This window comes from Notolepis coatsorum, assembly GCF_963971535.1.
Source record: "Notolepis coatsorum genome assembly, chromosome: 14".
NCBI lineage: Eukaryota > Metazoa > Chordata > Actinopteri > Aulopiformes > Paralepididae > Notolepis > Notolepis coatsorum.
The window spans coordinates 92,066,505-92,081,471 of record NC_140178.1 but is presented as its reverse complement, the minus strand read 5'-3'; the positions used below and the strand labels follow the sequence as shown (position 1 = coordinate 92,081,471).

At 47.6% G+C, this 14,967-nt stretch overlaps 1 protein-coding gene across 1 annotated transcript in view; it reads right to left on the bottom strand.

Annotated features, from left to right (window-relative positions):
• The window catches only part of LOC311240163 (cytoplasmic dynein 1 heavy chain 1), a gene marked incomplete at both ends in the record, with an annotated part of 161,618 nt that overhangs the window by 126,792 nt on the left and 19,859 nt on the right, over positions 1-14,967 (bottom strand). Inside the window, 10 exons of the mRNA XM_084328703.1 lie at positions 5,472-5,666; positions 7,323-7,677; positions 8,315-8,488; positions 9,039-9,205; positions 9,588-9,734; positions 10,777-10,986; positions 11,593-11,703; positions 11,920-12,033; positions 13,069-13,224; positions 14,453-14,692. Of these exons, the coding sequence (XP_084184829.1) occupies positions 5,472-5,666; positions 7,323-7,677; positions 8,315-8,488; positions 9,039-9,205; positions 9,588-9,734; positions 10,777-10,986; positions 11,593-11,703; positions 11,920-12,033; positions 13,069-13,224; positions 14,453-14,692 (1,869 nt within the window). The remainder of the gene's footprint in view (positions 1-5,471; positions 5,667-7,322; positions 7,678-8,314; positions 8,489-9,038; positions 9,206-9,587; positions 9,735-10,776; positions 10,987-11,592; positions 11,704-11,919; positions 12,034-13,068; positions 13,225-14,452; positions 14,693-14,967) is intronic.

The following is a 14,967-nucleotide window of genomic DNA, read 5'->3' as shown; positions in this document are numbered from 1 at the left end:
CCGGACCCCGAGGCTGCCCTGCAGCAGTCGAGACCCGTTTGGGATGGACTCTCCAAGGCCCGCTCGCCAAATCTCTCAACCGAAGTACAGCCACTAGATGTCTCCACTCCCGAGTCACAGAGGGAGAAACCGCACTCCTGCAACACGTAGAGCGGCTATGGACCTTAGAACAAATGCCCTTTAAGAACGGAAAGAAAGACATTCGCTCTAAAGATGACATTTACGCCATTCACCTCCTCGAGACAGGGACCAAGAGAGTCCCGGTCAACGGCGTGTTGAGATACGCCACGCCACTCCTGCGGCGAGAAGGAATGCCTACTTTCCACGCCAAGACAGACGCCACAGAACGGTACCTGCTGAACACGGAGCGGCGCTTAGCCAAGAACCCCGCCCAAGAGAGTGTATACCGCGCTGAGATTGAGAAGCTCATCACAGCGGGACACGTCACAAAGATGGACATTAAAGAGGCTGACCAGACCACTGAATCGTGGTACGTGCCCCACCACAAGGTCCATCACAACGGTAAAGACCGCATAGTATTTAACTGCAGCTACCAGATCGGATCCCAAAATCTGAATAAAGAGTTACTGCCCGGTCCCACACTCGGCCCCTCCCTACTCGGCGTTCTACTCCGCTTCCGCCAGGAAAAGGTGGCCATCAGCGGGGACATTAAAGGAATGTTCCTGCAGGTGAGATTAGTAGAGGCGGACAAGCCCCTGTTACGGTTCCTATGGAGAGAGAAGCCAGGAGATGAGCACCCAGCCATCTACCAATGGGAAGTCCTCCCCTTCGGAACGACGTGCAGCCCCTGCTGTGCGACATTTGCACTACAGAAACATGTAGCAGAGGACCCAGCAGCGGACGAAGAGGTCCGACACAGCGTAAAGAACAGCTTCTACGTAGACAACTGTCTACAAAGCCTTTCAAGCCGAGGCTCTCCTGATTAAACTCCGCGCCTCATTGATCAAAGGCGGCTTTGATCTCAGGCAGTGGGCCAGCAGCGATCCGCAAGTACTGCGCAGCCTCTCCTCCGAGGACAAGGCAGCCAGCAGCGAGACCTGGATGGCTACAATCCCGGGAGAAGCCCAGGAGATGACCCTGGGATTGGTGTGGCGATTCAAAACAGATTCGCTTCACTACAGACACAAGCCCCTGACTACGGAGCAGGGAAGGCCGGCGGCGGCGCCGACCACCAGACGGAGTGTGTACACAACACTCGCCCGACAATATGACCCGCTAGGATGTATTCTACCGTACACCACCAGGGCAAAAATGATTGTACGAGCATTGTGGGACAAGGACCAGGGCTGGGACGACCCCATTCCCGCACACCTTGCATCCACCTGGAGAGAGTGGGAGATGGAGCTCCACTCACTCCCAGGCGTTAATATGCGCCGAAGCTACTTCCCACCCACGGTGAGGCCAGAGACATGTAAAATGGACTTACACGTCTTCAGTGACGCCTCAGAGGTCGCATACGGATCAGTAGCCTACTTGCGGGCCCAAGACCAGGGGGGAGAGATCTACACAGCATTTGTCCTCGCCCGCTCGAGAATAGCCCCACGCAAGCAACAATCTATCCCACGTCTAGAGCTCTGCGCAGCCCTAGCCGGAGCGCACCTAGCCACGCTCATCCAACGTGAGCTCACCATACCGGTGTCTAGAACAATCCTGTGGTCAGATTCCACGACGGTACTCGCCTGGATCAAATCGGACTCATGCAAGTACAAAGTCTTCGTGGGAGTCAGAGTCACCGAGATTCAAGACTTAACCGAAGAGTTAACCGGAGAAACAGAGTGGCGCTACGTTGATACAAAACAGAACCCAGCTGACGTCATCACCCGGGGGATGCCCCTGGATGACCTCACCCGTCGCAATGTCTACAGTGACGGCCCCGCATTCCTAAGACTCCCGGAAGGACAGTGGCCCATGCCTATCCCGAGGGAAGCAAGTCCAGAGGAGGTGGAAATTAAGAAGTCTGTGTTCTGTGGATTGAGCACCGTAGCCTCCACCGACCCTAACATAGACGATTGCACGTCCATAGAGAGTGCACAACAAAGAACATTCCTGCGGTACCACCCGGAGTGCAAGTCCCCTGCTGATATGTCAGCAGCTAACTACGAGGAAGCAGAATTGCTTCTACTGCAGCGAGCCCAGAGAGACTCGTTCCCCGATGAATTGGCCTGTCTACAGGGAGGAAAGCCCGTCCCATCCGACAGCAGATTAATTCACCTGGCCCCCGAGAGCGACGCTCATACCCTCATCAGAGTGGGTGGTCGCCTACGCAGAGCCCCCAATCTACCGGATGACATTAAATACCCGATCGTATTGAACAGCCGACACAAGGTCACAGAGCTGATTATAAAGAAATACGATGAGGATGTACATCACGCAGGAGCAGAAAGAGTCTTCGCGGAAATCAGACGTCGTTACTGGATCCTACAAGGAAGAGAGGCGGTACGACGCTTCCAGCGAACATGTCTAGACTGCCGCAAGTGGCGCGCGCAGCCCAGCATACCAAGGATGGCTGACCTTCCTCCATGTCGCCTCCGAATCGGTGACAAGCCATTCCACTCAACGGGTATGGACTGCTTTGGCCCGCTGCACATAAAGAAAGGAAGAGGAACCGAGAAGCGGTGGGGTATTGTATTCAAATGCATGACCACCAGAGCGATACACATCGAGCTTCTCCCGACCATGAGCACAGACTCATTCCTTATGGCCTTCCGTAGATTCACATCACGGAAAGGAAGACCGTCTACCCTATTGTCCGATCATGGGACAAACTTCAAAGGCGGCGAAAGAGAGCTGAGAGAGAGCTTCCAAGCTATGGGCCCAGAACTTAAGACCCACCTCGCTCCAGCACAGGTTGATTTCCAATTCAACCCCCCAAACGCACCCCACTTCGGTGGCACTTGGGAACGAGAAGTGCGCTCCATAAAGACAGCCCTGTACGCAGTACTTGGGGCCCAGACTGTGGCGGAAGAAGTCCTAATGACAGTCCTCACGGAGATTGAGGGAGTACTTAACTCGAAGCCCCTCGGATATGTCTCCAGTGATGTGGCGGATATCGACCCAGTTACCCCCAACACACTCCTGATGGGGCGGCTAGATCCTGCATTACCACAGACAATGTACCGGCCTGAAGAAGCGAACGGCCGACGAATGTGGAGGTACAGCCAAGTATTAGCCGACAAGTTTTGGAACAGTTTCCTACTGCACTACCTACCGTCTCTACAGACCCGCCAGAAGTGGGTAAAGGAGAGAGACAATTTGACAGAAGGAACAGTCGTCATGATTATTGATCAATCACTGCCCAGAGCTATGTGGCCGGCCGGCCGCGTAAGCAAAGTGATCACCGGTGCCGACGGCAAGGTCCGAGCAGCTGAAGTGCTCGTCCAGGGTCGCACTTACACCCGTCCCGTGGCAAGGCTCATAGAACTGCCTCGACTCCCAGACACAATCGATGATGACCATGACCCTACAACCCTATGACTTTGTGAAGTTGACTGACCCCTACAGCAAACCCTTATGTGTAAATAGACAACGCGATTAATCTGTCTCTGTTTAACTGATTAGGTCTGGGACCTATTCAGGGGGTGGCTGTTGTGAAGGGCCAGATTAAACCGAATATATATATTTATTTATATATATATATTTAATTGTATTTGTATATTCTCTAATATTCCCTGATATCCCTTGTATATTCCTTGTACAATATGCATTGAATATCCATTCTAGCCTACTGAACATCCCATAATAGTCTCCATTCTACTATTGGTCGAGACCTTGGTGCCAGGCTGCCATACCCCTCAGACCCAGTTCAAACGTACCGCTCGACATGTACGAACAAGTCCTAGTTCCGCGTAGGAATTTGGCTACCGCACCACTGATGGGACTATTTGTTCATAGTGCGTATATATACTGCGCTACTAAAGTAGGACTTTCTTTTCAGTCCAGTTTCTTACCCTCCAATAGAGTCACAGACGTAAAGCCTCCCCGCGACGCCACGTGTGGGAGTAAGGCCAAGTTCGCCTACCATCGGTATTGAGACATCGTGTATATTAATATTTGAATAGTCATATTTGGCACTATATCGTCGAGTTGGACGTAGTCTATTAAGCTAATAATAGTCTGTTAATATATAGTGCTTCGTGCGGTGAGAATACTACCGTAGTCAGTACCCCATCGTTTCGGGCAGAGAACTGGCTGCTTACCCAGGGTGGTTGACCCTATGTGAAGCTGCACCCGAGGAGCCCCAGAGCCGACGAGCGAGTGGACCTGTATACCGGATTATTCTACCGACGACAGCCCGCCTTCCCAGGCACGGATTATGCTTTGGATACTTTGATTATTCCATGGATAAAGACCCCCGACACTGCCGTGTGTTGGAACCCCCCCCCCTGGAGAGGACGCAAGGTGAGGAGACGCTCTGCAAGACGAGGTCGCTTCACGTCTCTCCCCCGTGGACCGGAGAGAGCCGGCCCACAAAGAGTCCACCTGCTTTCATCTGTGGTCCAAGGATCGCCGGCGCATTGAACGGCACTACAGTGGGTTCACCTGGGATACCCTTGGCCGGACGAGGCAGCCGGATTCTACCCCCCCCCCCCCTCCTACTCCTGTCGGCTTACAAGCGACCGGATTAACCCCCTCTAGTGTATCTAGTATAATCATTAAAGTATCATTGCTGTTATTCCTTAACTATTCCAGGTCGTATATTTACCACCTGCGCCTTCAGAGATTGGACATTCTCTATTGATATACCGACGAATACTCCTTGCCATAAAAATGCATACTATTTCAATTCATAAATGTAATTAAGTGATTAAGTGCTTATTCTACACACCATCGCTGTGTAGAAATAAAGACCTGTTTCTAATTCGTACATTTGTGTTGGATCCGTTTCATCTACGTGAGAGTGTTCATGATAATATATTTATGCCGTGTACTGGGTGGCCGAATATTAAGTACAAAGGTAGTGGTAGTAAGTATCATATCTAGTAATACAGTCAGGGAATTGTACCCCTCAGTTACACTGGTGTTTTGTCTTTCCTACAGCTTTTATTTTTATTTATTTTATTCTTGTCTTTTCCCCCACCCTCTCTCATCGCTCAGCGATTCCAGTGGTTACCCCTCTGGGGTAACTTTAAGATTCCCCTTTTTGTGTGTGTCTGCATGTGTGTCCTACACCCCCCAATCCTGACTGACTGACTGACTGCCTGCCTCACTGACTGCCTGCCTGACTGACTGACTGACTGCCTGCCTGCCTGCCTGACTGACTGCCTGACTGACTGACTGACTGACTGACTGCCTGACTGACTGACTGCCTGACTGCCTGACTGCCTGCCTGATTGACTGCCTGACTGACTGCCTGCCTGACTGACTGCCTGACTGACTGCCTGACTGACTGCCTGACTGACTGACTGACTGACTGACTGACTGACTGACTGACTGACTGACTCTCCACTGACCAGGTGCTCTAGCTTCCTCCTGCGCAGTGGCGGCTGCTCCATCAGCACTGTGTCGGCCAGGACGTTGAGGGTGGCCTCCACGTTGGACAGCACCACCTGCATGGGCGCCATGTCTCCGCCCCCGGAGACAGTGGTCAGGGCCGACTCGATGTTCTCGGACCAGGCGATCTGGGCGGACAGGACCACCAACTGAGCCTGGACGGGGCAGAAGGGGTTAGAACATAGGTGTCAAACTCACGGCCCGCGGGCCAAATCCGGCCCGCCACGTCATTTGATGTGGCCCCCCAAGAGCTCAGGTAAAAAAAAAAAAAAAAAAAAACGTTTTTTTTTTTTTTTTGTACATTAATATTGGGTTAAAAAATACCAGTGTTAAAATAATTGTGGGTTAATGCGTTAATAAAGCTTTAACTTTGACAGCCTTAGTTATTACACATTCTTACACATACATGTATGTTGAACATCTGAGGTAACAAAGGAAAAAAGCCAAAAGCACTTACTCCTCAGACATTCTTTGACAATTTTACAGCCCAAAATACAAAAACGATCCAGGCGGAATAGGTAACAAAGGGTTGAAGAAATATTGTCTGAACTGTCAGATGCAAACTGGCTGTGTGACATAACCGAGCATCTCACTCAATTGAATAAGAAGCTGTAGGGACGCAAACAAGTCCCACCCAAAACTTGACCAATATAGTTGTGAACTGAGACAACCCTTATTTTGTTATTTTTGAGTACAGTTACAGTTGTGTGTTCATGCAGACACATAATAGCAATTTCATTACAAATTGAAAATGGGGGACCCTGATGTAAACAAGTCGAAAGTCTTTCTCTGGTCTGCATCCCCTTAACAATTGTGTGTATTGAGCTGTACTGTACTGTACCCATTCTGCAATCTGTTAATTAAAGTTAATTAAACTATCTTCCATTAGTTGGATGTATGGCCTCTGCAAGGTTGTGTGCAGCCATTTGTTTTTGTAACATCTGCTACATCTGTCCCACGTGTTCTTTGCAGCTCACAGTTGTTAGTTCTGCCCCTCTTGACTGTGACAAAAAGGTTTTGAACAAACTTAATGTCATAGCTTGTATTTGATGATATTCTTCTTTGTTATTTACTTGAATGGTTTGATCATTGATTGGTGGAGTAATATGGGGTTCTGATAAACTAAAATTATTTGTTAAAATAACATAAGCTAACATATATTTTTACATTTATGCAAATGAATATGCAATATGTATAACTTGAATAAGTAATAAATACAGAAACACCATGTTTAACAATATGTAAATGTGTAGCTACATTTATTTTACATTACATTAACATTTATACGGTCTTTGGCCCTTTGAGGGCAACCATAATGCTGATGTGGCCCTCTGTGAAAATGAGTTTGACACCCCTGGGTTAGAAGGTCAATGATAGGGGAATTTGCAGTCCTCACTCTTGTTGGGAAGTTATTGGTGATGATAATCACCTGTCCAGGGGCTAGTGCTCGGCGGGATTATCATTAGTATTATTACTGATATTTTCTTTTCATAGTGTGGAAATTTGGGTTGTATGAAAATGAGCTAATATGAGTTGCATAAGATAAGAGAGTGTGAAGGGGGGTAGGAATACTTACGTTTACCTGTTTATTACTTTATTGTTTCATTTTAATTGTTTTATTTATTTCATTTGTTTTAAATGTATGTTCGAAATAAATAAACTCATTCATTCATTCATAATAAGACACTGTAAAACACTGTAGCAGCTCCCAATATTTTTCTCACTATATTCCATTTAAAAAGTTAGCCTTGTCTGAAAATGAATGTCAACCTTCTGATCAACCGACCCTCCTCCTGGGCCGGAGTGTCTACCTGGTAGCAGTCGATCCAGTCGATGTACTGCGACAGGTCGATGGCAGAGCCCTTGTTGAAGCCGGCCACCTCCGTGACGGACTCTGCCAGCAGCTTGGCCAGCGTCACCCTCATCTCCTTCTCCACCAGCGTGAGCCAGTCGTTGATCTTGGGGTGGTCCGTGATGGAGACGGGCGTCTTGTAGTTGATCTCCTCGCCCTCGCGGGACGAGATGCCCAGCACCACCGTGTTGTCCTCGTTCAGCAGGATGCTGGAGACGCCCGCGAACATCTTCTTGAAGTGCTTCTGCAGCTTGGGCACGTTCTTGCTGTTGCCGATGATCTCCAGCAGGTCCTCGTCTCCCACGAAGTAGAACCTGACGAGAGGAGGAGGACAGAAAGCGTCCACAGATGAGAAGCGTTCGATGTGCGGCCGGTCCGGTCAGTTACAAGGTGTAATGCATTTGAGCTGCCTTTAGTGGCTAACTGTGACATTGTTTTTTTACATAAAGTGGTATGAAATACAGTCGACGTCCATCGATAATCTAAGTATTGGCCGTTTATGTTACCGATATCCCGCCATTTCATTAGCCGTCGTTAAAGGGCTCTAGCAGGCAAATCTTTTAAGCTACAGGTAGTGCGAAGATACTGGTATCATTTGAGACTAGAGATCTGGTGGAATCCAAAGGGGTAGATTTTGCTCCAAAGTTAATGTATTGTAAACTACCTTAAATTTGATGGGAGGAAAATGCCATGGCCACAGCCATTTTCAAAGGAGTCCCTTGACTTCTCACCTCAAGATATCTGAATGAAAATGTGCTCAATGGCAGCACACAAGACCCCTCTTTACAGCCAGGCTCATTTATGCTAGTCACGTGCAGAATTAGGTCCAAACCAGCAAGTGTCAATATCTGCCTTTTTCCTGCTCCAACCTTTAAAAATCCACTATTGGTTGACCTCTAATATTCTCCCTCTCCACCTCTCAGTATTCAGCCCTGTGTCGTGTCCTCATACCTGGGGAAGGAGGACCTCTCTCTCTCCAGGTACTCTCCCAGGGCCTTCTGGATCTTGCCCAGCAGGTCGGCCAGCCTCTCCAGGGACCTCTGCACCCCCTGGATGTTCAGCACGTCCATCACCAGAGGAGACTTGGTCACCTTCTTCATCAGAGCCAGGAACTCTGTGCTAATGCTGCGAGATGAAGAGAGGAGGACAAACAGATTAGATTTTCAGGGCTCCATGAATCAGCCGGTTTGGTCTTAGTCGACCAAGGCTTTGTTGTTTTTCCGTTCTGGATGAGTTATTCCATGAAGTATTATAAGCACGTCATGAGCTCTAGATTCAAATAGGTCCTTCTGCATGATTGCATGTGGGAAACACAATTGTACAGGGTTTGTAATTTTTACAGGGGCGACAGTGGCTCAGGAGGTAGAGCGGTCGTCTGGTAATCAGAAGGTTCCTGGTTTGACTCCGGCTCCTCCTGGCAGTGTGTCAAAGTGTCCTTGAGCAAGACACTTAACCCCTAACTGCTCCCGATGAGTAGGTTGGCACATTCCATGGTTGCCTTCCCATCGATGAGTGAATGTGTGAATGTGAGGCATAAGTTGTAAAGCGCTATATAAATGCAGTCCATTTACCATCCTTAAATTTTACAACCATTGTCTCTTCCAATATGGAGGAAAGAATAGACATTTCAAACATTCTGTGGAAGGCCCCCGTCGAAGGGATAGCGTGCGGTTACCTCTGGAACCTCTGGGTCTCGACGGGCAGCAGGTGTTTGATGTCAGCGCTGCCGGTGAAGATGCCCTCCAGGTAGACCCAGCGGCGCTGCACGTCGATCCACACGTCAAACAGAGCCATGATGCGGTTCAGCTTGTCCTCCCAGCTCAGAGCGTCCTCCTCGAACACCTGGCAGGGGGAGACGGTGGAACACAGTGGGAATTAAAGGACAGAAAATTATGATTGATTCTTTTATGTGTGTGTCCTGCACACAAAGTGCCCAGCCCTCATGGGTTTATAAGACACCAAAGCTACTCTTGCAGTGTTCCATTATTTCATTGCATTTAATTTCATTACATAATTAATTACAGATTATTTTACAGCTCAGTCTTAAAAAAAAGTATGCTGCCTTCTCTCCCAAGCTTGGCAAATAAGATTTGACCCTTCCAGTCAAGACGATCAACATAAATTGATGACATTTTATTAAAAAGTAAGTCCTGTTATCCAAACCCTTTCTGTTGTTATGGTTGTTAACAGGGGAATGACATTCATAATGTAACCACCATGTCACCTTGTAGTACGGGGACAGCTTCATGGCCGACACGCTGTTGATGTGCTCCTTGACCTTGTTGAAGAGGTCGTCCCAGCCGCGGATCAGACGGCACTTGTTCTGGTATTGCACCAGGTCCAGCTCGTACGAGTTCCACACCTCGCGGATCTGAGGACCGGCGGAGGAGAGTCAGTAGAGAGTAAAACATTTGAATACATTCTATACAAGTATTGGGGTAATCTTAAGACCATCAAAAATGTGAACAACCCGTGACCAGACAAAAAGAGAATACACTGGAGACGTGTAAGCGTTCCCTTGTGCTTCAAATGGATTGGTCTATAATATGATCTTCTTCTAAATCTAACAAGCTAACTGCCTGTTAATCAAACCAACTGAAATAAGACACTGTGCTACCTACCACACCTTTACAAAAAAAACTCAATACCTGGTTATTGACCAATCAAACATGTAATCACTTTTAATCAGTTCATTGTGTATTTTATTATTGCTTTTATTATTATGTTAGATTGTGTTTACTGTGTTTTACTTTTAATGCTTCTGTTCTGTTGTATTGTCTGTCTCATAACATCTTGCCAAAAAGACTACAGTTGCGAATTAGCCAGCTGGCTAAAACTGACACATTTACAGAAATGTTTATCAATGTGTACTATCCTTAAAAAAAAAAAAACTGAAACTGAAAGGAGGTTGGATTCATTACAACTTCACCAAACCCTGTGTATGATATCTAGAGGGTCTTTATCCTCTCTGTCACCTGCTTGAGGACCTCCTCCAGGGCCATCTCTCCCTGTGTGTGATATCTAGAGGGTCTTTATCCTCTCTGTCACCTGCTTGAGGAACTCCTCCAGGGCCACCTCTCCCTGTGTGTGATATCTAGAGGGTCTTTATCCTCTCTGTCACCTGCTTGAGGAACTCCTCCAGAGCCATCTCTCCCTGTGTGTGATATCTAGAGGGTCTTTATCCTCTCTGTCACCTGCTTGAGGACCTCCTCCAGGGCCATCTCTCCCTGTGTGTGATATCTAGAGGGTCTTTATCCTCTCTGTCACCTGCTTGAGGACCTCCTCCAGGGCCATCTCTCCCTGTGTGTGATATCTAGAGGGTCTTTATCCTCTCTGTCACCTGCTTGAGGACCTCCTCCAGGGCCATCTCTCCCTGTGTGTGATATCTAGAGGGTCTTTATCCTCTCTGTCACCTGCTTGAGGAACTCCTCCAGGGCCATCTCTCCCTGGGCCACCAGGAGGACGTCCTTCACCACCATCTCGTTCTTCTGCAGGTCCACGTCCCAGATCTGACCCAGGGTCAGCTCCGACAGCACCCAGTTCACATGCAGGCGCTTCATCAGCTGCTTCCAGTGGCGGTCCTTCAGGGCCTCCGACTTCAGCTCGATCACCAGCATGTTGATCTGAAGGGGGAATACATTTTAGACAATAGTCTTTTGGGGAGTATTGTTTTGTATTGTTTGAAGAGGTCAATCAAAATGTATCACAAAAAAAAGGAAAATAGTCATAATGCAAAATGGTATCTTTGATCATTATCTAGTGACGCTTTGATTAATCATATTAGTTTAATCTTTTATTTGCATTCAAGGAAGAACAGAGGCCTTTTACAGAATGTTTGGAATGCCCATTTGTCCTCCATGTTGGAAGAGACAACGGTTTATATGTGCAATGTGTTGATATGAGAAATAATCCACAGAAATTGTATATATTGGTCAGTTATTACTGGATCTCATGAACAAGTCACAATATAACAGTAATATGTCCAATATATCCAATATTTGACCTTCTCTACCATTGCACAGAAATGAGGTATTTATTTTTCGAAAGTGGTTACCAGGTGGTTACAGGCAGCCATGTTGGAAGAAATACGACATACTCGTAGGAGGCGTACTGCCTCAGCCTGGTGTGTGTGTGTGTGTGTGTGTGTGTGTGTGTGTGTGTGTGTGTGTGTGTGTGTGTGTGTGTGTGTGTGTGTGTGTGTGTGTGTGTGTGTGTGTGTGTGCTCTGACCTTCATGTACCCCTTCAGGAGCCTCTGGACGTACTCGTAGGAGGCGTACTGCCTCAGCCGGGCCGGGAAGTTCTTCAGCTGGTTCAGCAGGCCGTCCAGAGTCTGACGCAGCTACACACACGCAGAGTTTAAACAGGCAGACGTGGGAAGATACACAAATCTGTCAAACTCATGATCTGATTGTCCATTGTGTGTGTGTGTAATCATACTTATGTGACTTTGTGTATGTGTGTGTGTGTGTGTGTGTGTGTGTGTGTGTGTGTGTGTGTGTGTGTGTGTGTGTGTGTGTGTGTGTGTGTGTGTGTGTGTGTGTGTGTGTGTTGTTACCTTGCGTGGCTGAACAGACACCCAGGGCTGCTCCTTCATCTGGTCGATCTGCTCCCAGACCTTGGACAGCTCTGACCACACCCCCTTCAGGTCCTGCAGCTCCTCCAGCGCCACCTACAGGTCAGCACAGAGACACAGTCAATCTGTTTTATCTTTCTCTTTCTCTCTAAATCCTTTTACATAATACAGTACATCCACGGTATGTTTTTTTTACATGTGTTTTAGTAAAACATACACATCAAATCATAGATCATCATATTCATCAATCATCATGATCATCAAAATCATCAACATTGTAGGCCCTGCCTTTGTTAACAACTTCAGTGAAACAGCAACTTTTCAGGCATATTTTTTGCCTCAAACTGTGTTTCACTGACCCAATTTTCCTCTTGACAGTCTGTTTATTCAGTTATGAAAACACCCCATACTATCATTTTATTTTATTTCCAAAGCTGGATGACATTTTAATGTCAAGGACTATCAAGCACCTCCCCACATAAGAAGCATTACATTTTCAAAAACGCTAAATCCAAGCGGCTTTAGCACCTCGTATGAAGCCAAACAGCCACCATTGTTACTGTATGTAGCTACTGTATAATATCCATTATGGTAAAAAATCCACAACATCACTACTATCATTATCTTCATTATAGGGCCGACCTCGACTAGTCGAATAGTCCACTAATCGATCGAAAGGAGCCGTAGTCGACTGCCAACCTCTTTGTCGAATGCAAAAAATATAAAATTATTATAATTATTATAATTCTTTCCAAAAGCAAAGAGGCCTAGAAGCGTGGCTAACGCTAATGGTGCGCATACCAGCGAGGCTAACTGCCTAAAACGGGCACAGAGGCACTGAAAGAGGATTTCACCCATCTAATGAACACACTAGACTAGACAAATATCAAGATGTATCCATCAGTGGACCAATTGCATGCTTTCGCAGAGGACAAGAAGCCTTCAGTCGACTCCTTCAGACATTAAGCACCCCCCACTTCTTCAGACACCCCCCACAGCCCTTTTTATTCAGGGGGGTAGTCGACTACCAGTCGACTATCTGCACATTTCGGCCAATCAAAGTCGACTATCCAAATCCTATGTCTCGGTTGAGTCAGGTGACCGGTGGTTGTGTAGGTGAGCTGCCGTTACCTGCACCCTCTCCTCGCTGCCGGTGAGCAGGCCGGTGTCGGTGAGCTCCAGGGCCTCTTTGGCGCGGGCACACTTCTCCCTGTCGTCCTTCAGACGCCCGAACTTGCCCTCGTAGATGGTCAGGGACTGGAGGGCCTCCTCTGGGCGCAGGCTCCCCTGTGCAGGAGGAGCGTCAGTGAGACGCCACACAGTGAGTGTAACGTATATCCACGTGTATCCAAACTAATGATTGTACTGTACATGGTAAAAAACTAGGGATGCACCGATACCGATACTGGTATTGGTTGATTTGCTGCATTGAGACATAGAAGCACGTTATAATGGAGAAACGTGTATTATATATCTTAATCACTTTTGTCCAGTGAAACCAAACCGATTGTCTAAGTCTATACTGTTCAGTAAAAGAGATGGATCAGAACTTTAATACTTAACCCTTTCACTACCACACTACAGAAGGTTAACATTTCACTACCACACTACAGACGGTTAACCCTTTCACAACCACACTACAGACGGTTAACCTTTCACTACCACACTACAGGCGTCTGTAGTGTGGTAGTGAAAGGGTTAACCTGCTGTAGTGTGGTTGTGAAAGGGTTAACCCGTTGTCATGTGGCAGTGAAAGGGTTAACTTTCTGTAGTGTGGTAGTGAACGTGTTAACCCTTTGGTAGTGTGGTAGTGAAAGGGTTATAGGGACTTTGTAATCGAATAACTTTGCATCGACTCCACTACTGGCAAATATTTCATACAACCAAAAATCCGAACTATCCCTTTAAAGTGTAGGACTAGGAATCGAGGATCTGCAGTGAAAGAGTGGTATAAGTACATCCTTAATAAAAACACGCTCCATCAGTAAGCTGTTATCAGCAATAATAATAATACGTTCAAAGAGATAATTTCATCCTGTATATTTCAAAAGCAATCCAAGACCCTCCCGTTCGCGTCAATACTTTTACCAACGGATTTCCAGTTCCGCGTGCGTGTTCTGCGATCTGATTGGCCACTGACGTTTCTGGTCGTGTGACATGTGCGGCCAATCGTGTGACGCCTGTTTCTTTCACCGGTTAAGCTTAGGCACTCTTTCGAAGTTGGTTAAGGTTAGAGTTTGTCTTAGAGCAGGGCGATAGAACACCAGCCCTCATTCCAAACTCTAACCTTAACCAACTTCGAAAGAGTCGCCTAAGCTTAACCAGTGATAAACTAGGCGTTAGGTAGTTTGCATGCCGTTCGAGGCGGAAATGGGCAAAGACACAGGCGTCACGCGATTGGGCGCACATGTCACATGATCAGAAACGTCAGTGGCCAATCAGAGAGCGTCTCCGCAAACTGCGGCTACGAAAAAAAATCACGCATCCAAGACCCTCCCGTTGCCGTCTCTCTTACAGCGACGGGCTTGGTCTTCTCCCAGTCGCTGAGCAGCTCGGTGGTGCGGGTCTCCACCGCGCGGTCCTCCTGGATGATCTTCAGCTGCAGGTTGGCCACCTGCTGCTGGATGGCGGTGTCCTTGCGCTTCATGATGTCGCTGAAGGCGCCCCACTCGCCCTCGATGTTGTCGATGTACAGCCAGGACGGAGGGAACTGGAACCTCTGCTTCTCCAGGAGACGCTGCCCGTTTCGGAACAACTAGGAGGACAGAGAGAGAGAGAGAGAGAGAGAGAGAGAGAGAGAGAGAGAGAGAGAGAGAGAGAGAGAGAGAGAGAGAGAGAGAGAGAGAGAGAGAGAGAGAAGAGAGAGAGAGAGAGAGATGGAGGTTTAGAATTAGCCAAAGATTCCCAATTTGACGTCTGTTTATTGGGGGCGGACATCTTGATTAGAATGTAAAAATTCTTTATTTTCACTCCAAGTCACATTCGATTCATCGCGGCAGCGTCCAGTAAACAGACAGACTCTCCATTGAG